This window comes from Balaenoptera borealis (genome assembly GCF_965194805.1).
Source record: "Balaenoptera borealis genome assembly, chromosome: 19".
Lineage (NCBI taxonomy): Eukaryota > Metazoa > Chordata > Mammalia > Artiodactyla > Balaenopteridae > Balaenoptera > Balaenoptera borealis.
Window position 1 is genome coordinate 66,369,879 of NC_138878.1, and position 27,244 is coordinate 66,397,122.

Genomic DNA, 27,244 nt, shown 5'->3' on the forward strand with positions numbered 1-27,244 from the left:
CAGCATTGTAAATCAACTATACTTCAATTTAAAAAATTTAAAAAAAGAAATCCATTCAAAGGTAAAAAAAAAAAAAATTGAAACAGGAAACATTCATTCCTTAGTTGAACTAGCTACATTTCAAGTGCTCAGAAGCCACAGGTGACCAGTGGCTACCATACTGGACAGCACAGAACATTTCCATGACTGAGAAAGTGATACTTAATGGCCTAGACTCTGTATGTAAAGGACTTGGGTTCAGAGCTTGTCCCTGCAACTTTCAAACTGTGTGTGACCTTGGGCAAGTTACTTACCCTCTTGGCCTGATTTCTCTCATCTGTAAAAAGAGCTTAATATTCACATTTACCTGGAAGCAGGGCCTGGAAGAGGGTAAACCTTCTCACTTTACTCGGGCCTAAAATTTGGGGGCATTCCAAACACTTAGTAATGAAGATAAATAAGATCTTAATGCCATAGGTTAAAAAACAAATGAATGCAAAAACAATCCACGATGAACTAAATAAAATTTTAACTAAAGTCAGGATCTGACCTACCTCACCAGGATCTGACAGAGCCAATTTTAGGGGGGATTCCAATGAGGTAGGTCGGATCCTGTCTTTAAAATTTTGACTTTTTGTGCATTGTAGATCTTTTGCATTAATTTTGATTGTTTAAAAATATGGCGTAAAGAGATTTGTCTTGATTACTGAGATTACCCTTCAGATTCCCCCTCAGGCTATGCACCGTCTCCCGCTCCCCTCCCGCTCTTTATCTCCCTTCATCCCATCTCTGCCCTTCGGCCCCCTCTTGCATCCCAGGCACCCCTCCACATCCCCCCTCCCCCCTGCCTGCCCATCTCCGCATCGCCCGGAGGGGAGGACGCCAGGTGGCGCCTGGAGACATCGGAGGAGGCGTGGAGGTGGGGCACTAGGGCGGATGAAGTCTGCCGGCGACCCATGACGTCACGATGCTTTCTGCCTTCCCATTGGTCGGCCCACCCCTGGAAGGCGGACCATGCCGCGGGGTGGGCGGAGCAGACTGACCGCCGGCCGTCTTTCCTCCAACAGGTTCACTGAGGAAACCGTGGCACGAGCGACGGCTGCGGCCCACAGCGGCCAGGACTGCGCCCCCCACCACTTCCCCAGCTCCCTCCGCCTCAACGGGGCCCCCGGGCCCTGTCCTGACCTCTGACTCCGCGCCGCAGCTCATCCCCACAGCAGCTTCAACGCCGGAGGTGACCTCTGACCCTCCCGCCACTTTGCCGCCCAGCCCAGACCCGGCCTCCTGGACGAACTCTCACCGCACCTCGACAACCCCTGGCCTTACCTTATCCACCCCTGATGCCACCGTGTTTCCAGCGCTGACCCCTGGGCTTTCACCCACTCCACCACCCACCATGCCCAAAGAACTGACCTCTGACCCCTCTGCACCAGCAGTGGTGACCCGCCTTTCCCCTACCTCAGAGCTGACGCCGGAGTCTGACACAACCCCAGCCTTGGACACATCTCCATACCCCAAAACAACTCCAGAACCTTCTAGTTTCCCAGACCCTTCCACAAGCCCTCACCCCACTACCATCCCTCACTCCACCATGACCTCTCACCCTACCACGACCTCTCAACCCACTACCACCCTTTACCCCACCACGACCCCTCACTCCAAGACCTCTCACCCCACCACGACCTCTCACCCCACCACAACCCCTTATCCCACCATGACCTCTCACCCCACTGCCACCCCTTACCCCACCCCCACCCCTCACTCTACCTCAACCCCTCACCCCACCACGACCCCTCCTCCCATCACCACTGCTCAACCCATCACAACCCCTTACCCCACCACAACCCCTCACCCCACCACGATCCCTCAACCCACCACGACACCTCAACCCACCACGACCCCTTACTCCACCACGACCTCTCACCCCACTGCCACCCCTTACCCCACCCCCACCCCTCACTCTACCTCAACCCCTCACCCCACCACAGCCCCTCCTCCCATCACCACTGCTCAACCCATCACAACCCCTCACCCCACCACGACCCCTCACCCCACCACGACCCCTCCTCCCATCACCAGTGCTCAACCCATCACAACCCCTCACCCTGCCACGACCCCTCACCTCACCACTACTGCTTACCCCACCATGACTCCTCACCCCACCTCAACCCCTATGGTCACTGCCAAGTCCCTTCTAACTTCCTTGGGAACAGAACTTCCCTTTCCCTCTTCAGCACCAACAGTCAAGCCCAGCCCACACCCCCGGTTGACCTTCACGGGGGCCCCTCACCCCTCCACATCCCAGATGTGGAGCCTAGAGCCCTCTCCAGCAACAGAGTCCAGCCCCTGCAGGCCCTCTCCAGCCCCAAGCATAGAGACACTGCCCACTGAGAACTTCACACCACCCACGAGCCAGAGCCCCAAAGTAACCTCTCCACCTTCCCAGACTCCACACTCAGCCTCCGACCCCACTGCGGCCCCTGACCTCCACCTGTCCCCTACGGCCCCCCCCTCGGATCAACCTCCCCCTGACCGCCTCACCCTAGGGCCAACTCCTGGTCAGAGCCCAGGCCCCCTTGGCCCATGTGAAGCCCCAGTGCCACCTGTAAGGGTCATGGCCTGTGATCCTCCTGCCCTGGTAGAGCTGGTGGCTGCTGTGAGGGATGTGGGTAGCCAGCTTCAGAGGCTGACACAGGCCCTGGAGCGGGACCAGCAGGAGCGCCAAGCCCTGGGACTGGGGCTGACCCAGCTGGTGGAGGCTGCCCAGGGTCTGGGGCATCTGGGTGAGGTTGTAAAGAGACTGGCAGAGGTGGCCTGGCCCCCCAGCACACCTGCACCAACCACTACTACCCCAGAGGAGGAAGAGAGGCCTCTGCGGGGAGATGTGTGACCTTATCTGGGGTCTGAGGGACTTAAGACACTCCCAAACCAAAATAGGAAAACCAAAGTATCTAATTAAAAACAAAATGTGAATGATGTTTCTGGGGGACGAGTGGAGGTGGAATCACAAAATTGATCTGTTTGTGAAAACAGCAGGCACCATGTGAGGTGGTGAGGACGGTGAGGACGACGGTGATAGTGGTGATGAGTGTGATGGTGATTATGATGGTGAAGATGAGAATGGTGATGGTGATGGTGAGGATGAAAGTGATGAAGGTGATGATGATAATGGTGGTGGTGATGAAGGTGACCATGATGGTGATGATGATTATGATGGTGATGGTGATGAAGGTGACCATGATGGTGGTGGTGGTAATGAAGATCATGGTGATGCCTATCCTGATGGTAATGATGAAAGTGATGATAATGACTGTGATGGTGATGATGGTGATCATCATGCTAATGATACCAATGATGGAGATGATGATGGTGATGATGGTGATGATGGTGATGATGATGGAGATGATGATGGTGATGATGGTGATGATGATAGAGATGATGATGGTGATGATGGTGGAGATGATGGTGATGATGGTGATGATGATGGAGATGATGATGGTGATGATGGTGGTCATAAAGATCATGGTAATGACTATTGTAATGATGGAGATGATGATGGTCATGAAGGTCATGGTAATGACTGTTGTAATGATGCTGCTGATGATAATGGTGATGATGGAGATGATGGTGATGAAGATGATCAGGGTGATGATGGCAGTGATGATCATGATGGTGATAATCATGATGGCAGTGATGATGGCCATGATGAAGCCCCACCAGGGCAGAAATCTTTGTCTTGTTCACAGATGTATGCCCAGCTCCTAGAACGGAGCCTGACACTGAGTGCACCCTCCATTAATATTTTTTGAATGACGAGTGCATAATAATAATAGCTAGTGTTCACTGGGCACCTCCTATGGGTCAGGCTCTGTTTTGAGGGCTTTGCGTGCATGATGTCATTTTACCTTCATGAACACCCACTGAGGAGGGTACTTTTACCACAGCTCGGCAGGGGGAGGGTGAACTTTGGAGCCTAAATGCCTGAGTTTGAGCCCTTGAGGGCATGACCCTGAGCCAGTTACTTAACTTCTTGGTCTGAGTTTCCCCATCTCTAAAAGGGAAAATAATAATAGTACGCACCTCAGGGGCCGCTGTGATGATTAACTGATAGATTAATACCTATGTGAGCGTGCTTAGCAACAGGGCCTGGCTCTTGATAAGTGCTCAATATGTGATAGATATTATTGTATTCATCCCCATTTTACAGATCAGGGCACTGAGGCACAGAGACATTTGGTTGTGTACCCCAGGTCACTCAGGGAGCGTGTAGTAGAGTCATGATTGATACCCAGGCCTGTCTGACCCAGGGCCCTTGCTTATAAGATATTATGTGCCCAAATCAGATTATCCTGGATTCAAGGCTGCGTCCTGGCTCTGGGACTCTAGCAGTTAATTTCCTTTCTCCAGCCTCAGTTTTTCCACCTGTACAGTGGGGATAGTGGTCGTGCCTGCCTCCTGGGGCGGTTGTGAGGATTAGATGGGCTAGTGCAGGTGAGGACAGAGCTTAGCACACGTGCTCAGTTAACAAGAGTGACCATGACCGCTCCCAACTGTGCTTCTCTGTGCCGGATACAATGTGGACTCTTTATACACTACATCCCTCCCTCACTATAGCCCTTGGAGGGAGGAACTTGACCCCTGTTTCAGAAAGGGCATTGAGGCTCAGAGAGGGCAAGCCCCTTGCCTCAGTCCACAGAGAAGAGCTGCGGGGACTCAGAATAACACAGTGCAAATTCCTCGGCATCAGACTCAGCCTGGGGTTCCAGGTTAGGCTTCCACGATGGCCCCCCGCTGAGTGTCCTTAGGTGGGCCCCCTCCTCTCTCAGCCTCAGCTTGTAAACCGGGGGCTGTCTTGGGAGACCCCCCAACTTGTATTCTGGCTCCTGCAGCCTCAGGCAGGGAACCATTCCCTCCTCCCCACCTCTGCCCAGACTGGAGCCTGGCTCAGAGGTCCTGGAAGGTCATGGAGCTGCTGCCCCCGCAGTCCTGCAAAGGCCAGCAGGGTCCAGTTACTTGCTGGGGGCAGGGAAGGATATTGTCCGAGGGTCTTGATAGATGAACTGTCTGCCCCTGTCAACAGATGAAGGAACATGCTGAGAATCCTGTCCCCCGGGTCTCATTAAGCCCTAAGACTTAAATAACTGCTGACTAGTAACCTGGGGAGCGCCTCTGCATACATTCCCCTTGCTGTCCCGGCTAGTCGGGGCTTCAAGGATGGCACCCCAACTTGGAAGCAAGAGGTCCCCTTTTTCGTTCCCAGGTGGGAGCAGGTGCACCCCTACTCCAGGTCACCCCAGAGGGCCCCACTGGGGGTTCAGGCTTCTGGCGCCCCTCTGCAAGCCAGGGTTGGGGAAGCTTCTGTGCACTCGGGCCCGAGGCCCCTCCACCCTCTGCCACCTCCCGCCAGCCCTAAAGAAGCGGGTGCTTAATTACCCGGTCACTCTATCCCTGCTTGGCCAGGCAGCTAAGCCCAAACATCTGGCCCCGGGGCCCATGGCCAGGATAGGAGGCCAGCCCCCACCTACTGCTGGCCCTGACCCTGGACGCCTCCCACAGGACATCTGAGCCTGACCCTGTGCCTGCCAGCTTGCAACAAGCCCAAAACAGTAGCTGCAGAGGCCTAGCAAGCTTGATGCAGAGAAAACATCTGACAAAATTAACACCCATTCATGGTTTACAAACAGGCACACACACGCACTCTTTGCAAAGTAGGAGCAAAGGGAACATCCTTAATCAGACAAAGGGTGGAAAGGGAGGCACAGACCTGTCATTTCCCACAGGCTATATGACTGACCACATAGAAAACCGCAAAGAATTGGACTTCCCTGGTGGTCCAGTGGTTAAGACTCCGGGCTTCCACTGCAGGGGGCACGGGTTCGATCCCTGGTCAGGGAAGTTCCACATGCCGCGTGGTGTGGCAAAAAAAAAAAAAGAAAACCGCAAAGAATCAAGCGGACAAATGTTTAGCATTAATGAGAGTTTAGCTGGGATGTGGGATCAATACTCGAAAATCGTGTTCTCACAATTCCTTGCAGCTCAAAGTGTGACCCATGGACCAGAAGGGTTGGCTGCCCCTGGGAGCTGGTTAGAAAAGCAGAATTTCGGGTGCCACCCAAACCCACCGGATCAGAATCTGTGTTTTAACAAGGTCAGGGGTTAGGGGTGTAGGGTTGGGTGGTGGTGATAGGTGGGTGCTGCCCAAGTCATCTGCATGTCTGTACTTGAGCAGAACTAAAAATGAACTAATGCAGAGAACAGTGTCTCTGAGGCCCTACAAGGCTGGCGCCCTTCTGGGTCCCAGGTAAACACTTTCCTGCAAGGAGGGTGTGGGTTGGTTGCAGCCCCACAGCTTTAACGTTCTGCGGCCAGTAGTCGATCTGATGCGCATTGTGATTTTTTCGTTTTTTTGGGTTTTTTAGGCCACACTGTGTGGCATGTGGGACCTGGTACCCTAACCAGGGATCAAACCCGGGCCCCCGGCATTGGAACCACTGGACCACCAGGGAAGTCCTGTGCATCATGACTTTTGATTTTGTGTTTTGCACTGGCTGATTCTGTGTTTTGAGGTCGATGGGACAAGGACGCATTCTCTGGGCGCTGGGAGCGGGGGCTCATGCAAAGCCCCGCTTCCCCTATAGGTTCTGGTGGCCAGACCCCTGGCTGTCCAGCCTCAGGCAGGCTCCACGACCCCTTACCCCTTGAGGGTCTGCCAGTGGTTATCCTGGTGCCCAGGGAGCAGGACATTCAGTAGCCAAGGCGGGGGGGGCGCAGGGAGGGAAAAAGCTTTTTATTTAAAACAAGAAACCCCACGTTTTCTTTTTTTAAATATTTATTTATTTATTTGGCTGCGCCGGGTCTTAGTCACGGCACGCGGGATCTTCACTGCAGCATGTGGACTCTTGGTTGCGGCATGCGGGATCTAGTTCCCTGACCAGGGATCGAACCTGGGCCCCCTGCGTTGGGAGCACGGAGTCTTAGCCACTGGACCACCAGGGAAGTCCAGCGTTTTCATTTTGTACTGGACACCCACAAATTTTGTAACTGGTCCTGCTCGTATACTTGGGGTTCCCCAGCTAGGGTGTAGCCAGAACTTCCTTGGTGATCACGGGCCCAGGTACACTTTGTGGGGTGGGGGGGTGAGTGGGGAGTCAAGACCAAAGGCTTTGGAATCAGATTCTGCCACCTTTTGACTTTAGGGTCTTTGGAAAGTAGGGGCCTCGACAGTCTCGTCTGTAAAATGGAGAGAGACGTGAACGGGTCCTGTGTGATGAGTGGGTCCTGAATACAGCGCTATTAGAAAAAGGGCAGGATTTTTCCTTTTTCCTTTTCTTTTTAATGTGAACTCAGAGGCTCAGAGAAGGAAAGGAATCTAATCAAGGTCACAGCATGAGAACCTTGGAAATGCCTGTTTTGGTTTTTTTCTTTTAAGCAGCCTCATTGAGATGAAATTTACATGACAATTTCACCCTTCTAAAATTTTTACTGAAATATGGTTGATTTACAGTGTGTTAATTTCAGGTGTACAGCAAAGTGATTCAGTTCTACATACATCTATTCTTTCTTAGAATATATATATATATATATTCTTTTTTAGATTCTGGGTTTTTTAAATTAATTAATTAATTAATATATATTTTTTACTTTTGGCTGTGTTGGGTCTTCGTTTCTGTGCGAGGGCTTTCTCCAGTTGCGGTGAGCGGGGGCCACTCTTCATCGCGGTGTGCCGGCCTCTCACCGTCGCGGCCTCTCCCGTTGCGGAGCACAGGCTCTCCCGTTGCGGAGCACAGGCTCCAGACGCGCAGGCTCAGTGGTTGTGGCTCACGGGCCTAGTTGCTCCGCGGCATGTGGGATCTTCCCGGACCAGGGCTCGAACCCGTGTGCCCTGCATTGGCAGGCAGATTCTTAACCACTGCGCCACCAGGGAAGCCCCCTTTTTTTAGATTCTTTTCCATTATAGGTTGTTACAAGATACTGAGTATAGTTCACTGTGCTATACAGTAGGACCTTGTTGGTTATCTATTTTATATATAGTGGTGTGTATATTTTAACCCCAAACTCCTAATTTATCCTTCCTTCCCCGTTTCCCCTTTGGTTAATCATAAGTTTGTTTTCTAAGTCTGTGTGTATTTCTGTTTCGTAAATAAGTTCATTTTATCATTTTTTTAGATTCCACATATGTGATAGCCAATGATATTTGTTTTACTCTGACTTCACTTAGTATGATAATCTCTAGGTCCATCCAAAATTCACCCTTTTTACATGTACAATTTAATGGCTTTTAATATATTCAGAGAATTGTGCAACATTTAGTACAATCTAATTTTAGAGCTTTTCCACCACTATCGCCACCCCTAAAAAGAAAGCCTGTACCCATGAGCAGTCAGTCACTCCCCATTTCCCCTGGCAATCACTAATCTTTCTTCCTCTGTGGATACACAGAATCCTACAGGAGATCATCTTCTGTGACTGGCTCTGTGTTTTTGAGGTTCATCCATGATGTAGCACGTGTCAGTGCTTCCTTCATTTTTATGGCTGAGTAATACTCCACTGGATGGATAGACCACATTTCTTTTTTTTTTTCCTGCACCACGCGGCTTATGAAATCTTAGTTCCCCAACCAGGGATTGAACCTGGGCCCTCAGCCGTGAAATCGTGGAGTCCTAACCACTGGACCGCCAGGGAATTCCCTAGACCACATTTCTTTTATCCCTTTGTTAGTGGCTGGACATTTGGGTTGTTTCCACTCTCGCTATTGTAAGCAATGTTGCCATGAACATTTGTGTGGAGGCATGTTTTTATTTCTCATGGGCATTTACCTAGGAGCAGAATTGCTGGGCCATATCGTAGCTCCATAGTTAATTAACATTTTGAGGAACTGCCAGGCGGTCTTCCAAAGCAACTGCCCCATCTTTTACATTCCACCAGCCCCATAGGAGGGCTCCAACTTCTCCACCTCCTCGTCAGCACATGTTACTGTCTGTCTTTCCACTACGGCCCTTGCCTGGGTCCGACAGCTTTTCGACCTTCCTTTCCAGGTAGGTGTCCCAACTCGCATCTCCTCCAAGGAAGGGGCGGCCACCTCAGTAACACACACCCACATACTCACACTCATCCTTACTCTGTCACACTCACACCCACGCTCACACACGTGTGCTCAGGCCCCCAGTCCCCTCAAGACCCCTCCCCCAGGTCCTGATGGCCACAGGACACTCCTACAGTTTAAGAGCATCGACCTTGGGACTTCCCTGGCGGTCCAGTGGTTAAGACTCTGCACTTCCAATGCAGGGGGCGCAGGTTCGATCCCTGGTCGGGGAACAAAGATCCCACATGCCGTACAGCGCGGCCAAGAAAATAAATAAATAAATAAATAAATAAATAAATAAATAAATAAATAAGAGCATGGACCTTGGACAGTTGAAGAGCTGGCCTGGATTTGAATCCTCCCTCTGCCCAACCTTCTGTGTGACCTCGGCTGCTCTGGACCACCTGTGTCCACCCCTGAAGTGGGGAGGATCTAAGGGACCCCTTCCCGTGTGTTCAGGACGTGCCACCTGCTGGGAGCTGCTTGAGGGGTAAGCGGCTTCATTCGAGTAAAGTATTACGATTAGTATTATGTGTCCTGTAATTAAGTAATGCTAAATTAGCACCACCCCATCCACCCTTGCCTCTTCCTCCAGCCCTCCTGCGGGGGCCCATCGCTGGGTCATTGTCACCTCCCAGTTAATCCCCAGCTGCTGCCACCAATTAGCACCCTCTGTGCCCACCCCCAGACCCTGCTCCTCTCCACTCCCCCGCCCCTCAGCCCCACCCCACCCCCCCAGCCACCTCCAGCTTTTTTGGGACACATTCTTGGCCTAATTGCTTGGGTTATTTCAGATTCACGGGTGAGGTGGCAGGAGGTCCTGCTCATGCTCCCCCTACTGCACCCACCATCTTATTCTCCCCCTACTCCAGGAAGCTCACCTGGATTGCCTAGGACAGGGGCCCATGTCCCCAGATCTCTGGACTGAACTTAGATTGAAAGGATCCTTGGGGTCACTCCACACAGGCTGCCTCCACCACACCCCTCCCCTCCAGGCAACACCTTGGTGGCCACAGCAGGGGCCCTGGGGGGTGCAGGGCCAGGGAGAGGGTGACACATGATCCAGCCCTGAGTTGTAGCCATTCTCTAGGCGGGCAGCCAAGGCGGGCACAGAGAGGAAGAGAGAGTGTTTACAAACAGGGCGGCTGCCAAGAAGGGGCCAGGGTGATGGGTGGCGGGGGGGGGGGGGGTGTGAAGGAGAAGAGGGCCCAGCTGGTGACTGGCAGCTGTGCCTGTGACTTGTCTTCCCCCTGCTACACACACACACACACACACCCCACATGCAGGCCCAAAGCCTCACAGACATGTAAACATCTCACTGCACACAGTGAGATGCACGCAGACTTCCATTCCCTCCCCTCGCCCAGGCAGTCACACGATTACATGAGTACACGGGGGCTCAGATGCTTGTAGACACACAAAACCCATGCACTCGTGTCATCTGCATAGGGTGAGACACATTCAAACCCTCATGTCTCTCTCTCTCTCACACACACAAACACACACCATTATTTACACACACACGTGGGCTCACACTCATGGACACACAAATACCCAGAAATACACGCTCAAGTTCCTACCCACCTGAGAACAGCTGGACACTTTCCAGCTCTGGTGGCTAATCCCTCTCCTTCTCACACATATGTGTGCAGAGTAGGTGCAAACAGTGCTGACACACTCGCTCCCAGGCACGCCCACAAACGCACGCGCGGAGCCAGCACCTCGCAGGAGCACCCGGTGGGACCACTGTCTGCCATTCTTTCTGCCTCTGTCTGTCTCTCCCTTTCTCACTGTCTCTGTCTCTCCACAACATGCTCTCCAGGGCACACAGGCACGCACACGCAGGCCTTCTCTTTCCCACGCTGCCAGACCGACAGCATCACGGGGACCTAAATGCCAGGTGGACTTTATTTGCAGAGAGCGGTTGGGGTGACAGAGAAGACAAAGCACATTATCAAGAGGGCGTGGGCCCAGCACGTGGGGAGGAAGAGGGAGTTAGGCAGGGAGCGGAACCCAGCAAGACAGAAAAGACAAGGGCAGGAAGACAGGCAGGCATACACGGAGGGAGGCCGTGCAAAACCAGGTGGGTCTGTTTACCGAATAAGTACCTGTGGACCACCTACACGGGGCAGGATCACCCCTTCTACGTGGCATCCATCAGAGAGCAGGACAGGCTGAGATCCTGGGCCCCCGGGAGCCCACATTCCAGCCGGACACACAGAATAGCCGCCACTACGAATAAATAAATTAAATCCTACGGCTGGAAGGGAGTGAGTGTCACAGAGGCAAGGGGAGCGGAGCAAGAGGAGGGGGCTGGGAGTGCAGGCTGGGGGGCGGCTGTAGTGTCCCGCCGGGGGGCGAGGGGCGGCCTGGCTGAGACAGCTTGGCAGGAGGGAAAGCACCGAGAGCACCGCAGGCAAAGGGCGCAGCGGGTGCCAAGGCCCGGGGAAGGTGGGCAGGTGTGGACAGACACGGGGTGCTCTCGGAGGCCCCCTGCCCCCGGACCAAGGCAGCGGACAGACGCCCCGACGTGGGACATAAGGACAGAAAGGGGAAAATCATGAGACAGAGACCAACAGACAGCAGAGCAGCCAGTCGCCACCCGTGAATGCGGAGGAGACCTCAGGATGGGGGCCGGGGTTGCCTCCCGGAGCCTCCCCAGGCCGGGCTGGGCCCGGGCTGCCCCCGCGCTTCTCACTCTGGGTCCCCCTTGTCCCACTGGGGCACCTCCTCAGCCTCCCCCTCCCGCTGCCTCCAGGGCCGCCCCAGGTAGTCCCGGATGGAGCTCACAGGGCTCCTCCTTCGGGGGTGAGGGTCCAGCAGCCCCCACAGGAGAGCGTCGGCCACGGGCGTCAGGCCACGCCAGGGCTGGGGACGGGCCTGGGGCTGGCCTGAGGCCTGCCAGGTGACGTAGTCCTCGTAGTAGGGGTCGGCCTCCACCAGGGGCTGGTCCCAGGGGAAGTAGCCCGTGAGAAGGCAGAAGAGCAGGACGCCCAGCGCCCAGGCGTCCAGGGCGGGCTGGATGGGCAGGCCCTCGGGGAGGGGCGGGGGGCCGCAGAGCTCCGGGGCCGTGTAGGGGATGGGCGGCCCCACCAGGCGCAGCAGGGTCCCGCGGGGCCGCGTGTGGCCGAAGTCGGTCAGCTTGACCCACCGGCAGGCTGGGTCGCACACCAGCACGTTCTCCGGCTTGAGGTCCCGGTACACCAGGCCGCGGGAGTGGATGTGCTCCAGGGCTGAGGCCAGCTGGGCCGCGCAGCGCTGGGCTGCTGGCTGCAGGAGGCCCACCTGTGGGTGACAGGCGTCAGGGTCCACCACCCTGCCCGCCAGCCAGAAGGGAACGGGGCCATAGCGCTTGTCCTCGGCCCCGGGGAGCAGGCCCAGGGGATGGAGGACCCCAAATAGGGTGGTTCTGGTGAGGCCTGGTGTGAGCCCCGTGGGGCCTGGTGTGAGCCCTGAGAGGCCTGGTGTGAGCCCCGTGGGGCCTGGTGTGAGCCCTGGGAGGCCTGGTGTGAGCGCCGTGGGGCCTGGTGTGAGCCCGGTGAAGCCTGGTGTGAGCCCCGTGGGGCCTGGTGTGAGCCCCGTGAGACCTGGTGTGAGCCCCGTGGGGCCTGGTGTGAGCCCCGTGAGGCCTGGTGTGAGCCCCATGAAGCCTGGTGAACCTCAGTAGGGTGCAGTGTTGGTTCCGTGGCAGCCGTGAACTCCTTAGAGGCCTCAGGATTCCACAAGACCCAGTGGGGCCTCTGCAGGACTACCTGAGTCACGATGCAGTGAGTGTGATTCCTGAGGCCCAGGTTGGGTAGGGGCGTCTACGTGGGGCCCCCTGGGCCGTGGGAGGCTGACCCACCTTGGGCTGGATGAAGGCGATGAGGTCCCCATGCAGGACAGGCTCGGTCAGGAAGCTGTAGGAGTCGACTGACTCCACACCGATGCCGTAGGCCGCCACGATGGCCGAGTGCGAGCCCAGGGAGAGGCCCACACAGAACTCGTACAGGAAGCCTCGGAGGGTGGTGGAGGCCTTCGGGAGCTGCTTCAGGGCCAAGGCTGTGCCTGGTGGAGCAGGGACAGAGGTGAGAGGTGCACGAGCCTAGGCCAGTCCTACTGCCCCTCAGCCTGGACTCTCCCCCACATGCCGCCCTCACCTCCTCCACCGCCTGCCCCCTGCCAAGCCGGCCCTAAAATAGCGTGGCCACTGAAACAACGCCAGTGGTAATGATAATAATAATAATGATAATAGTATTTAGTGAGTTTCTACTCTGCTGTCTTGGAGCAGGTAGACCGGTACCACAAAAACTGAACTCAGAACCTCCAATGACCTTATTGGGCCCCTTGTTCCAGCAAACCCATGCCAAAAAGCCATGTTTGAGGCAACTGGGGAAAAGATACCCTGAACTGGGTATTAGACCCCACAAAGGAATTATTGTGAATTTTGCCACACGTGGAAACAACCTCCTAGAATGTAAGCTCCCAGAAGGCAGAAACTCTGGTTTCTTCAATTTTTTTTTTTTTTCTTTTCCATTACAGTCCTTAAAAAACTGAAAATAGAGTTATCATATGATCCTGCAATCCTACTCCTGGGCATATATCTGGTGAAGACTCCATTCAGACACATGCACCCCAATGTTCATAGCTGAACTATTTACAATGGCCAAGACATGGAAGCAACCTAAATGCCCATTGACAAATGAATGGATAAACACAGAATGGAGTATTCCTCAAGCCATAAAAAAGAATGAAATCGTGCCATGTGCAGCAACATGGATGGACCTAGAGATTGTCATACTGAGTGAGGTAAGTCAGACAGAGAAAGACAAATAGCATATGGTCTCTTCAATTTTTGAGTCACCAGCTGCCAGGGCCCAACCTTGCCCATCAAGAGGCTGTGTGTGATGGGGGAGGGTCACGTCCTTACCTAAAATGCTAACCATTCCCCTCCCCCTCCCCAGCTGGGTGCAGCAGTGCCTCTTCTGTTCATTGACAATGCCCTGAATTCCCACCATCAAGCACAAGCTGCCTTCGATTTTGAGGACCTGGATGAGGCCCCCTTACAAACCCTCTGTTCCCCATTATCGCCTCCAAGTTCTGTGATGACCCAGGTCTGCATCTTTTTGCATCTTTCTATGTTATGGGCTGACTTATGTCCCTCCCCCCCAACTCCCCACTGCGAAATTCATATGTTAAAGTTCTCTCCCTGCAGTGTCACAGAATATGACTGTATATGGCTGCGCCACACGGCTTGCAGGATCTTAGTTCCCCATCCAGGGACTGAACCTGGGCCCGCGGCAGTGAAAGCGCAGAATCCTAACCACTGGACCGCCAGGGAATTCCCTGGAGAGAGGGTCTTGAAAGAGGTAAAATGAGATCATTGGGGTGGTCCTTAGTCCAGTATGACTGGTGTCCTTATAAGAAGAGGAAATTTGGACACAGACATGCACACAGGGGAGACGGTGTGAGGACACAGGGAGAAGGTGGCCGTCTGCAAGCCGAGGAGAGAGGCCTCAGGAGAAACCAACCCTGCTGACACCTTGATCTCGGACTCCCGCCTCCAGAACTGTGAGCCCCCCCCCCCCCCCAGTCTGTGGTACTTTGTTATGACAATCATAGGAAACTGACTCACCCTCTCCCCATTCGTGCTGGGAGCTCCCTGAAGGCCGGGCTGGCTCAGACTCCTCCTTGGGGGCCCAGCAGCCCCCTGGACAGGGCTGAGCCCTGCAGTCTCCTTGGAAGGTGACGACCAGATTGGGGTCGGGGAGCACTTATTGCACAACCACCGTGTGCTGGCCTTGCTAAGTGCCTGGCAGACATCATGGCTCTGCGTCACTCCCACGATGACCGCTAAGCCGGCCACATGTGAGGGCCACGAGAGGGGGCTCTGTCTTCCTCCCCACCGTCCCCAGCAACTAGAGCTACCGACATGTCCTCAGAGAATCACAGTTCTTTCAGAGAAGGACTCATCACCCACGTTTTCAAAGGAGGAGGCTGAGCTTCGGAGAGGGTCGGGGAGTTACTAAGAACACATAGCCTGGAAGGGGCAGAGGCAGGACTTGACTGAGGTTTACAGACTCCCCAGCCTTGGCTAGCTTCTGCCTGGGCCCACACCACTGCCCCCCGCCTCTGTCCCCAGGCCCTTGTACCTTTCTGACGGTGGGTGACCAGCAGCACCCGGCCAAAGCGGCCCTGGCCCAGGGGACGCACATGCTGGTAGAGCTCGTCCACCTCGGCCTGGACCAGGGTCTGGGCGCTCAGCGCCATCATGTCCTCCAGCGCCAGGGCTGCTTCCTGGCCCTGCCGCAGCTCCTCTGCCGTGAGGCCCCCCAGGTCCTCCTCAGAGCCGTTCTCCACAGCCCCCATCTCCACCTGTTTCTCTGATGGCTTCCCAGGCATCTCTGCAAGGGCAGAAGAGAGGGTGACCAGGACTTAGGTCCTGCCAGACCAGGGGCCAAGGGAGGAGGAGCTGGGGGCCCAGAGTTCTGGGTTGAGGGAGGAGGGGCTGGGGGCCCGGACCCCTGGGTCTGAGGGGGGAGGGGCTGGGGGCCCGGACCCCTGGGTCTGAGGGGGGAGGGGCTGGGGGCCCGGACCCCTGGGTCTGAGGGAGGAGGAGCTGGGGACCCAGAGTTCTGGGTTGAGGGAGGAGGGGCTGGGGGCCTAGACTCCTGGGTGTGAGGAGGAGGGTGGAAGCTGATTGGCTCAGGCCATCGTGACTCATTTTCCCTTCTTATTAGAGGCATCTTGGGAGTGGGGAGACCAGTCGCGGGTTGGGGTGAGGTCAAGCCTGAGGCCACAGATGTCCCTTGCCCCACCCCCACATCCCTGCGCCACCTGATGGCCTGAGGATGAAAGATGAACCAGATAACTCGAGACACACCCCCACCTGTTTCCAAAGCAAACAGACTCGGGCCCTGGGGGCGGATGAGCAGCTTCAGCCCCCTAAGAGCAAACAGGTGCTCTCTGCCCCCAGGGCCTGTGCAGGGCGGGGTGGCTCACACCAGGGCCTGGGGGACGCCTGGGTCCTGGGTGGGAGCAAGCACTCGGGAATGATCACCAAGCCCTTAAGTGGTCTTGGGTCCAACTCAATAGCCCCAGCCCCTCCCCCCTCAGACCCAGGGGTCCAGACACCCAGCTGACCCCTCTGCCAGGACCCTACGTAACTCACACATCTTGGGACCGCCCCCCCCAGACTCTGTGTCCCTGACACTCAACCATTCTACAGTCTCAAGGTCTGTAATTAGCCCCCGATCCCCCAAAGAACCCAGGACTCTGACCACCTGCACAGCTTCACTCTCAGGCCCACCTCAGGCGGTCTGACCCTTGCCTCCTCCTGACCCAGGCTCCAACCGCCGGACCTCACCTTCTCCAAGGCTGGCCTGACCCTTCGGCTGCCCGCTGTGGTCAGTGCCCAGCACTGAGAGCCCAGGCCAGCAGAGGCCTGCCCTGCAGCAAGACCCCGCCCCCACCTAGGGGGTCGTAGCCCCGCCCCAGGCCTCGCCCCTTGAACCTCAGCGGGAGAGCGACATCGTGCGTTGTCTCCCAGAACTGGCTCTGGCCAGACAGATGTCCCAGCCCAGGATGTCAGTCCTCCCTCCTCAGACCAGACCCCAGCCGCTCCTCCCTCAGACCCAGGGGTCCGGGGCCCCCAGCCGCTCCTCCCTCAGACCCGGGGGTCCGGGCCCCCAGCCGCTCCTCCCTCAGACCCGGGGGTCCGGGGCCCCCAGCCGCTCCTCCCTCAGACCCGGGGGTCCGGGGCCCCCAGCCGCTCCTCCCTCAGACCCGGGGGTCCGGGGCCCCCAGCCCCTCTTCCCTCAGACCCAGGGGTCCGGGGCCCCCAGCCGCTCCTCCCTCAGACCCAGGGGACCGGGCCCCCAGCCCCTCCTCCCTCAGACCCAGGGGTCCGGTCCCCCAGCTCCTCCCCCCTCAGACCCGGGGGTCCGGGGCCCCAGCCCCGCTTCCCTCAGATCCAGGGGTCCTGGTCCCCTGTAGAGGATGAAATCATTTCTCCAGCTTGCCCCTGCCTTGACCCCAGCCAGCTGCCCCATCAGTGCCCCACTGACAGGTCAGACACAAGTGTTTAGTAAGGGGCGTCCGGGGGAGGAGACATGGGGTCCTGTGTGGGGAAAGGATGAGACAACAAGATTCCAGAATGATGCAGTGAGAAATGACCTCAGCCTCGGAGCAGAGGGGCAGCAGGTGGTGCAGCCGCTGGGAAGTGAGGCCCGCGGGGAGGGGAGGAAGGGAGGGGAGTCCCAGTTATGAGTCTGCAGACTTCAGAGTTGGGGGGGGGCAGGCAGGGACTCCCAGCACTGAAGGAGGAGGCAGGGGCGGGGGCCTGGAGGGCTGCACCCACCCCCTCAGGTTTCGAGCGAGATGATAAATGTGAACGCACTTGATTCTTTTTAAATTTACGTTTTATTTCAGAATCATTTTTAGATGTACAGGACAGCGGCTTTGAGCTCCCATGTCTCCTCACCCAGCTCCCTGCCAGGTGAATCCCTCACCCAGCCGTCGGTGCGTTTGTCCAAATGAAGACAGTAGCCATCAGTCAAACGCTAGACGCTTCTCGTGTCCACCCACAACCTTTACCTGTCCCAGGGTCCAATCCAGGACACCCCGTTGTATGGAGTGAACTCACGTTTTTAAATCTAGAAAGCACGTAGGACAGATTCCCCAGAAAGAAGCAGGTCCCCATGACCGTGCTGGGTGCGGGGGATGCGGCCTCAGATCCACTCAGCCCCTGCCCTGCAGGCGGGAAGCTTCACAAGTCAGGGGTCTGTGTGCTGGGATGGGGGTGGCATCAGGCCGGCCCGGGTGGACACAAGATCCCTGCAAACCAGCCGTGGCCCTCGGCGTGGACGGGACCAGCACACGCCGCGGTGCTCGTGCTCTCAGGGAGCTGGCGCAGGAGGCTCGCCGTGTGAGAGCAGAACCCGAAAGGATGTACAGGTGAACAAGGCCAAGTCCGTCCTGGGCAGCCTGCGAGGGGAGATGGAAAAGGTGGGGGCGCAGATCGCTGGGCTACAAGTTTCGGAGGAGCCGGTGAGGCCCCCGGGGCGGCGTCTACTTTCTGGAGGCCTGGAGTTGGGAAGAAGGCATTCTCGGGGGAGAACACAGGGTTTCCAAACATCTGCAGGCAAGAGAGGGTGTGTGTGTGCCTGTCTGTGTGTTGATTTAGGTCCAGAAAGGATGAGTGCCTCCCTTAATGTCCCCCAGAGCCCAGGGAAGTGGGAGAGATGGAAGGCGAGGTTTCCATGGTGTTGGATCTGGAAAGCCCAGATTTGGTGCCATGGCCAGCGGGAGTCACCTAAGGTCTTAGAGGAGAGGTGTGACCACATCACAAGTCCATAAGCACCCAACATGTCCCCACCGTGCAGAAATGCATCTACAGGGGAAACAGCACCTTCCTTCAAGAAGACACGTTCAGGACAGAAGGGAGAGGAAGGGTCGTTGAGGGAGGAGGGGTCTGGACCCCTGGGTCTGAGGGAGGAGGGGCTGGGGCCCTGGACTCCTGGGTCTGACGGAGGAGGTACCGGGGGTTCCGGACTCCCGGGTCCTCAGTCGGGAGGGGAATTGTGCATCCAAGTCCAGCCTTCGGTTGGGAGAGATGCAATGTGTTCCCTCTCTGTCCTCCTGGGAGCAGCTGTCTTTCCATCCAGGTGGCCATGGGGGCTGGGGGAGGGGCCTTTGGCCCTAGCTCTGGGCACCCGTCCCAGTCACCTGGTCAGGGCTCTCCGCCATCTGTCCCCGTCCTCCCACCATCTTTGTCGTCATTCTCCTCCTCCTCTGACCACTCTTCCAGGCTTGCTCCCCCCTCTTCCTCCTCCTCCCCAACTTCACTGCACATACTCCCCAAGCACCCAGGTCTCTCTTTGTTCTTTAACCCCCAATCATCCCCCAGGAAGTCCAGGACAGCCAGTGGGGGTCTCCTAGTCTCGTGATCCAGGTCCAGAAGCCCCTGGAGCAGTGCCAGAGCCGGGGGCGCAAACTGGTCCCAAGGGGGCGGTGGTTGAAGTGGCTGGGGCCTGTTGATCATCCAGCCAGCAAAGGCCTCGAACTCAGGGTCAGGGGCTAGCGCCACGTCCCAAGGGAAACAGGCAATGGCCGCACAGAAGAGAAGCACCCCCAGCCCCCAGGAGTCCACTGCTGGTCGCAGGGGCAGGGTTTCAGGGGGCAGCAGGAGGCAGAGCTCGGGTGGGGCGGAGGGCAGTGGCCATGGCGGGGCAGAGGTTGGGCTGCCCTCAGGCCGGGTCAGACCCAGGTCACCCAGGGCCACACGGCTGCAGACAGGGTCGAAGACCAGCACGTTTCCTGGCTTGACGTCCGCATGGACCAGCCCCCGGCCATGGAGGAAGTCCAGGGCTCCAGCTAGCTGGGCCACCACCCGCTTCACCTGCAGCTCTGGGAGGCCCTGGAGTCAAAGAGAGAGGATGAAGTAAAGGCTGCCCCGGTTCCCTCTTTATGTTGCTTCTTGGGGTTCAAGAATCCAAATCCCCAGACCAGCGGCTACCTCTAGTGTCCCCAAAACAGCCCCCAACAGCTTCTCCAGATCAGCCTCAACCACAAGCTGCCTCCACATCTGTACCCCTGTAGACCAACTCCCAGATGTTTTCCTCACTGGAACCCCAAATCTCACCAGAACTTCTTTAACTTCCATCAAACTTTGTCCTAACACTCAAACCCACTCCTTATATTTCTTATCTCCTCTAAACTGACCACCAAGATCTCCAATGAAAACCCAAATCCCACACTTAATCCTAATCTTAGGCCCATACTAATTCAGGTCCCATCTCTAACTCAGACCCAGTTCTAAAGTCCCACAGTTTATTTCATCAATCGTTGATAGATCGATCCATCCAGCTAGCCAGGCAGCAAGACAGCAATCCATCCATCAAACCAGTCATCCATCCAACGATCTATACAGCAGGGCTTCCACTCAATACCCATTCCACCAGCTCGTCAGCAATTCAATAATTTGTCCAGTTATTTAATAGCCAACATCCATCCATTCATCCCTCCGTCCTTCAATCCATCCAAACATCCGTCCGTTCATCCATCCACCAATCTTTCCATCCATCCATCCAGCCTACTCTTTCCCTCTTTCTCTTCCTCCCTTCCTTTTTTCCTTCTGTTTATCCCCAAGCCTATTTCAAATCCAAAGTCTATTCCTAAAGATGACCCCACCCTAACTTCAAACTCAAGTACCCCCAGAATATCATGGATTCAGTCCTGACCTGGTCTTTCTAGAGAGAACTCCATTACAGCCCTTCTCCAACTCAATCTACATACACATCCTCAGCCATCTCTGCTTCACTCTGCAGCCCCAACCGTGCTCTTCTCCACACCCGTGACCAATCTATAATCAACCCTAAATTCAACCCATCCATCTCCACCCACACCCATTCCCAATGCCAATGCCAATTAAAATCCCATCTCTGTCTCCATCCCTACCCCCTCATCAGACCTGATCCATCCTCAACCCCAATCCCAACTCCCTGCCCTGGATGGATTAGGGTTGGGGTGAGTCATGGAAACTGCATTGAGAATTAGAAATAAGGAGGTGGTTTGGTGACTTAGGGCGGAGTTAAGATTTGGGGGTCAGGGTTGGAAACAGGATTGGGGGAGGGACAAAGTCAGACCTGGGATAAGCAGTCCCAACCTCTGTCCCTTGCCTGCCTGCCTCACCTGTTCCTCCAGCATCCCGCTGAGATCCCCACAGGGCGCATACTCCTGGGCGAAGGCGAAGTGTCGGGGGGTCTCCAGGGGTCCTGCCAGGGTCTGGATGATGCCTGGATGTAACGAGACACAGCGGCCCACACAGAACTCTCTCAGGAAGGTGGTTCTCAGGACCGAGTCCCGAGGTAGGAGCTTCAGAGCCACAACCGGACCTGCTGGGGAGGTGGGGGCAGGAGGGAACTCAGGGCGCTCTGATCTTGCTGTGGGGCCTTAGGCAAGCCACTCAACCTCTCTGAGCCTCAGACGTCTTACGCATAAAACAAGAGGGGCAGGACATAGTGTCTAACCTCTCTGTGCCTCGAGTTTCTCCATCTGTGAAGTGGGAGTTGGAGGAGACCTTCCCTGAGGACTCTTTCTGCTCTGCCTCAGGTTGCTTCGTGGCCTTGCCCAACTGCCTTACCCTCTCTGGACCTCAGTTTCCTCTCGCATAAAGTAGGGGATGCGGCGACTTGAATTTCAGTCCAAGTTGTGCTCCCGCCTTGCTGCGTGACCTCAGGCAAGTCTCTCACCCTCTCTGGGTGAGTTCCATTTTTTGGAAGACCACAGAGCTCTTAACTTTCTGGAGCCGCATCAAGAAGGGTCCTCATCAGCTCCCCGCAAGGCTGCTCCCTGTCTCAGTGGTTTCAGAGGGGGAAACCTGGGGGACATCAAGGACTGTGCCCTTTGGTGACCAAACTCACCCCCTTGGCGAGGCCGGGCAAGGAGCACGTGGCCGTAGGAGCCAGAGCCAAGCTTTCGGATGAGGTGATACTGGACACGCAGTTTCCTCACTGGGGTCACCCTGGTGGCCGTCAGCTCCACGAGCTTCTGGAGGGCCGTGGCTGTGTCCTCCTGCAGGAGAGGGACAGAGGTGGGGAGGGGGTGAGTCTGGGGCCCACCTAGAGCAGCAGGGTGGGCTGGAGGCCCAGCCCAGGGCTGAGGTGGGGGGTTGGTCCCCAGAGAGGGTGAGTCACAATGACTCACCCGCCCTCAGGCCACCTGTTTTTGTGTCCTGGCGGGGTTATGGGTGATTGTCTCAGCGACCCTGCCCACTGCCATCTGCGGGAGCCACCAAAAGCCCCAGCCCCACTGAGGGCCTCCCCAGCCCACACCACCCCTGACTCTACTCCTCTCTTTCTCCATCCTCCTCTCTTCTTGGGTTTCCCGTTCTTTGTTTCTGCGTACATTTCCCCCGGGGGTCTTGGCCTCGCTGTGTGTCCTCGGGTTTGTGTTCTTCTGGGTCTTTGATGTTTCTCTGTTTCCCTGTCTCTTCTGGTTCTCTCTGTGTGTGTCTCTCTGTGTCTGCCTCCTGGCCCTCTCCATCTCCTGCATCTCTCTCTGTCTCTGTCTCTCCCTCCCTTGTCTCCTGTCTCTCACCTCCGGGTGCCCATCCTCCTGGTTCTCGGGGTCCCTGCGCTCCATCTCAGGGTGACCTGGTGTCAGCTGGCCCTCGGGCAAGCACCCCTGGTCTGGGCTCCCCAAAAGCAGCACGCCCACTGAGCTCCACTGCACCCCTGAGCAGAGCCGAGGCCTGGAGCTAATCTGAAGGGTCTGCCTCCGTGCCCCTCTGCGTCCGAGCCCAGAGACTTCCCTGCCTGTCTGGTCCCCTCTCTCCACACCTCCCTGTCTCTGTCTTGCCCTTGTTCTAGCTCCCGGGTCTCGGGGTGGGTCTCCCTGCCTGTCTGTGGGTCCCCGGCCCCTCACTCCTGTCCCCACGCTCTTCCCACTGTGGCCGCTGTCTGTCTGTCTGTCTTTCAGGATGTCCGCACTCTGTCCCCCACTCTGGCCTGCTCTCCCCAGTGTCTCTCTGTCTCTCTCCCGTCTTTGTTTCTGACTCTCTCCAAGCCTTTTGTCCCTCCCTTTCTCTGGGCCCGGGACAGGGGTGTGTGTGACAGCTCGGAGACATCCTGTCCCCTCCCACCCCTCCCTCCCCCTTCCAAACTTAGACCAGCTTGGACTCTGGGCTCTGGTCCCAGGACAGAGGGGACAAAACATATTATGAACCCCCAGGGGCTGGGCCTGAGGGCAGCAGACAAAGGGGAGCCCAGCCCCTTCGTACACCTTACCTGGGATGGGAGACCCAGGGCTCTGTGCACCCACCTGCCTCCGTGGGCCTCTGGGGACCAGGGAGACCACTCCCAGAGCCCCCTAATACCAAGAGTCCCCACCCCCAGCCGTCCCCCGTCAGACCCCGGAGCTCTTAATAGCTGAGAGAGACTCTGGGGAAAAGTCTTCTTTCGTGTACTCAGCAAGGCTCTGAGCCCAGCTCTGCGCTGGGGCCTTTATACTGCATCGTCCCAGCCTCCCAAAAGGGTGGGGATTTATCCCCAGTTTACAGAGCAGGAAACTGAGGTTCCGAGTGGCCATCGGCTTACGTGAGGTCAGAGGGGAGGAGGTGTGGGGTGACCCGGGACAGGCCTGTGTGACTCAGCCCGGATGCCTGCCCCATCAGGTTTCAACTACTACTACAACCTGCTATTAATAAAGATGCAGCTAGAAAGGTCTCTGGGCCTCTGGAAGGATCCCCAGGAAACTGGCTTCTGTGTTGGCCCTGGGAACCTGGGCAGGGCTGGGGGGGGTGCGGTGCAGAGGCGGAACTTCCTTTGTTCTTTGACTTTTCGAGGCTTGTGGAAAGTTGCAAGCGCAGAACAGTGGAAAAGGAAAGCCACAGGGAACACCCTGCGCTCCATTGACCAGACTTCACAAACGTTGCTTTTTGCCATACTCTCTTTTCTTTTGTGGGGATGGAGTATTTTAAAGTAAATTGCAGTCTATGGAAATCATCTGGGGCAAAATGATACACTGCCTGGTGTTTGGTTTCAAATACTCCAGCGCAGGAAAAACATGGCCCAAGTGAGGGTGGGGATGTTGCGTCAACAGCACGTGTTACTGAGCACAAACAGTTCCTTTACTCTTTACTTTTGGTTCTGCTAGAAATTTTCCCTCATGAAAAGCTAAAAGTGACTAAACTACAGACATCATGATAAATTCTGCCCCAATGCTCAGGTTTACGTTGCCATCAAAGGAAGGAAAATTTCCAGCTCAACTGCAAAACTTTTATCAATCACATCGAATGGCACTAATGGTAATTCCTTAAAATAAGCTAATGCTCAGTCTGTATTCTTCATCCCCCAATTTTCCCAATTTTCTATTGCTGCTTTAGTTGAGTCAGTAATCCATGTCAACATGTGACTTTGGAGGAACTTTTTTTTATTTTGAAGTATAGTTGACTTACAATATTGTGTTAGTTTCAGGTATACAGCATAGTGATTCTTTTTTTAAAAAATAAATTTATTTATTTATTTATTTTTAGCTGCATTGGGTCTTTGTTGCTGCACGCGGGCTTTCTCTAGTTGCAGCGAGCGGGGGCTACTCTTCATTGCGGTGTGTGGGCTGCTCATTGCGGTGGCTTCTCTTGTTGCGGAGCTCGGGCTCTAGGTGCGCGGGCTTCAGTAGTTGTGGCACGTGGGCTCAGTAGTTGTGGCTCGCAAGCTCCAGAGCGCCGGCTCAGTAGCTGTGGCGCACGGGCTTAGTTGCTCCGCGGCATGTGGGATCTTCCCGGACCAGGGCTCAAACCCATGTCCCCTGCGTTGGCGGGTGGATTCTTAACCACTGCGCCACCAGGGAAGCCCGTGGAGGAACTTTTGATCACTCTGCCTTTTGTATTATTTGAATTTCCCCCACAGCATGTTACCTATTCAAAAACTAAAACTAAAATTAAATAATGCAATGATGACCCTTCATTCAATGCTTATAAGGTGTCAGGCCCTGGCTCTTTATTTTTTAACTTTTTAAAATTCATTCAAGACTTTGTGCAGTCCTCCCGAGAAGGCTTGGATGAGTAGGATGATGGCTTCCAATTTACTGATGGGGAAACTGAGCCCTGGAGAAACAGAGGCATTGGTCAGCAGCCAGAGAGAGGCAGAGCCAGGATTCGCGAGGGCCCGGGGACCCCAGGCTGCCCTCTACCACGCCCCCACCCCACTCAGGCTAGAGCTGAGTCCCTCCTCTGGGGGGCTGCGGGGACTACAGGGCAGCTGCTGGGCTGGAGCCGAAAGGTCAGGCTGCAAAGCTGGCCACCTGGGTCCCCCAGCGGGAGGGTGAGAGGGGCCGCTGCAGGCCTCCGGCCCTCCCCAGCCCCCCCGCAGGTTCACCGATGATCCGGGGAGCTTTGCACCTCCCCATTTAGCCACACTGCCACGTGGGGTCACCCAGAGTGACCGCGAGAGGCAGGTGTGATGGTGCGGGGGGAGGCCCAGCCCAGGCCCCGGGGTGCACACACCCCTGTTAAAGCTGGGCTCTGGGCCTATTATATATATATATATAAAATTATATATACCATGGACTATCATATATATGATGTCTGGTATATATCTTATATATTATTTATATACTTTATACATTTTTCCAAATAAAATATTTACTGAAAGATCACATCAAGTATTAACTGCATTTCAAATGTTGTGCAGTTGGGGGCTTCCCTGGTGGTCCAGTGGTTAGGACTCAGCGCTTTCACTGCCGAGGGCCCAGGGTTCAATCCCTGGTCGGGGACCTAGGATCCCACAGGCCACAGGGCATGCTGCGCCCCCCCCGAAAAAAAAGAAAAAATGTTGCACAGTTGATTACTCACCTGCCCACCCCCATATCCTTGGGCCAAAAAAAGAGATAAAAAGAAAAAGAAAAAAAAAAAACCTGTAACATTAAATAGATGTGTTTTGTCCGGAAAGAATAAGATTACAAACTAGTAGGGCAAATCTTGGCCATTAGCAGTTATCGGGGTGCGTCGTGAAGACTGGAATGCCCTCCCTCCTATGTTCACGAGAATCGTGCTGTTTTCTCTCTATTGCACCCGGGCAGGGGGCTTTGTTCCTACAGACACTGAATAAATACTGTTAAACAAAATAATGGATGAAAACACTAGACATAGCACCTAGAACAGAGCGATTGCTTAGTGATATGATTGCTCTCAACAAATACGCTGATGGCAGTTACAATAGGCCAGATACTGTGCTGGGGGCTTTATTCACCCGTGCAGGAATCTCATGGAATCCTCACCATCTACCTGTCAGAGTGGCTCTAGTATTTTTCAAGGCACACGCAGGCCACATATGACCCCTCACTGTCTGCCTGTCTGACCAGGTCAACACAGCAGTACAAACCCTTGCTATGGTTCCTCGTGCAAAAGAATATTTCAGGCACACACACACACAAAAATATCCCAAATAACCATAATAAGCACCTCCATGTCCACAACTGTCCAGCTGAAGAAATATAACTTTTCAAATATAACTGGAACCCTCTGTGTACTTACCCTTCTCCAAATCCTTCCCTTCCCTCCCAGAAGTAACCACCATCCTTAAGGAGGTGTTTGTCGTTTTTCATGTTTACAAAAAAATACTTTTGCTACACATGTATGAATCCGTAACTGCCATAGAGTATCGCCTTGCCTGTTTTTAAATGTTGTATAAATAGCATCACGTCTCTGACCTTCCGCTTGCTTTTGTGTTTGTGAGTTTCATCCGTGTTGTTACACGGAGCTCAGGCTCTTTCTTTTGCAAAGATGTTGAGTAGTCTAGTGTATGGACATATTGTAGTTTATGGATGCATTCTTCCGAGCATGGACATTTTATTTTTCTCCACTATCGTGCTCTTGCAGGCAGGGCTGCAAAGAATATTCTGATACGTGTTGCCTTGTGCTGAGTGGTACACTTCATGGGGCACTGGCCTCAAAGTGGAATTCCTGGGTCGAAAGAAAAACGCGCAGCTAAATTCTTAGATATTGCCACATAGCTCTCCAAGGTGGCTGTATCTGACATCGCCTTTTTATTTTTTTATTTTTTTTAACATCTTTATTGGAGTATAATTGCTTTCCAATGGTGTGTTAGTTTCTGCTTTATAACAAAGTGAATCAGTTATACATATACATATATCCCCATATCTCCTCCCTCTTGCGTCTCCCTCCCACCCTCTCTATCCCACCCCTCTAGGTGGTCACAAAGCACCGAGCTGATCTCCCTGTGCTATGTGGTTGCTTCCCACTAGCTATCTATTTTACGTTCGGTAGTGTATATATGTCCATGCCACTCTCTCACCCTGTCACATCTTACCCTTCCCCCTCCCCATATCCCCAAGTCCATTCTCTAGTAGGTCTGTGTCTTTATTCCCGTCTTGCCACTAGGTTCTTCATGACCTTTTTTTTTTTTTTTTCCCTTAGATTCCATATATATGTGTTAGCATACTGTATTTGTTTTTCTCTTTCTGACTTACTTCACTCTGTATGACAGACTCTAGGTCCATCCACCTCACTACAAATAACTCAATTTCGTTTCTTTTTATGGCTGAGTAATATTCCATTGTATATATGTGCCACATCTTCTTTATCCATTCATCCGATGATGGACACTTAGGTTGCTTCCATGTCCTGGCTATTGTAAAGAGAGCTGCTATGAACATTTTGGTACATGACTCTTTTTGAATTATGGT

At 54.9% G+C, this 27,244-nt stretch overlaps 4 protein-coding genes across 10 annotated transcripts in view; 1 reads left to right on the top strand and 3 right to left on the bottom strand.

Annotated features, from left to right (window-relative positions):
- Positions 1-2,957, top strand: part of SSC5D (scavenger receptor cysteine rich family member with 5 domains) — a 25,072-nt gene extending 22,115 nt beyond the window's left edge. For all 6 annotated transcript variants that reach the window (XM_082367886.1, XM_082367881.1, XM_082367885.1 and 3 more), the window contains one exon: positions 1,047-2,957. In XM_082367886.1, coding sequence (XP_082224012.1) covers positions 1,047-2,869 — 1,823 coding nt within the window. In that variant the 3' untranslated portion in view covers positions 2,870-2,957. The remainder of the gene's footprint in view (positions 1-1,046) is intronic.
- Positions 2,931-7,742, bottom strand: LOC309616919 (uncharacterized protein; the record flags this gene model as incomplete). Its single annotated transcript, XM_082368316.1, has 2 exons — positions 7,621-7,742; positions 2,931-5,049 (listed from the first exon to the last, which is right to left on the bottom strand). Exon 2 carries the CDS (start codon positions 3,681-3,683, stop codon positions 2,931-2,933), a length of 753 nt encoding a protein of 250 aa, XP_082224442.1. The 5' UTR covers positions 3,684-5,049; positions 7,621-7,742.
- A 3,209-nt stretch (positions 7,743-10,951) lies between these two features.
- Positions 10,952-16,484, bottom strand: SBK2 (SH3 domain binding kinase family member 2). Of its 2 annotated transcripts, none has more exons than XM_082368259.1 (4): positions 16,407-16,484; positions 15,193-15,444; positions 12,906-13,108; positions 10,952-12,346 (listed from the first exon to the last, which is right to left on the bottom strand). In XM_082368259.1, the coding sequence occupies exons 2-4, from the start codon at positions 15,440-15,442 to the stop codon at positions 11,756-11,758; spliced, it is 1,044 nt and encodes a 347-aa protein (XP_082224385.1). In that variant the 5' UTR covers positions 15,443-15,444; positions 16,407-16,484; the 3' UTR covers positions 10,952-11,755. The 2 variants fall into 2 exon arrangements, with proteins under 2 accessions (XP_082224385.1, XP_082224386.1); XM_082368260.1 differs by lacking the exon at positions 16,407-16,484 and adding an exon at positions 16,350-16,374.
- A 958-nt stretch (positions 16,485-17,442) lies between these two features.
- SBK3 (SH3 domain binding kinase family member 3) lies at positions 17,443-22,675 on the bottom strand. The gene is given in 7 exon segments (XM_082368028.1): positions 17,443-18,724; positions 18,727-18,741; positions 18,743-18,781; positions 18,783-19,457; positions 20,732-20,934; positions 21,463-21,613; positions 22,139-22,675. Coding segments are annotated over 7 exon segments (1,383 nt in total). The 5' UTR covers positions 22,184-22,675; the 3' UTR covers positions 17,443-18,469.
- Between the last annotated feature and the right edge of the window lie 4,569 nt (positions 22,676-27,244).

Coding starts and splice junctions, on each gene's coding strand:
- SBK2 (XM_082368259.1), bottom strand. CDS start 15,442: ATGCCTGGGAAGCCATCAGAGAAACAGGTGGAGATGGGGGCTGTGGAG. Junction 13,109..15,192: donor GGTCACCCACCGTCAGAAAG/GTACAAGGGCCT, acceptor CTGCTCCACCAG/GCACAGCCTTGGCCCTGAAG. Junction 12,347..12,905: donor TCGCCTTCATCCAGCCCAAG/GTGGGTCAGCCT, acceptor TGTCACCCACAG/GTGGGCCTCCTGCAGCCAGC.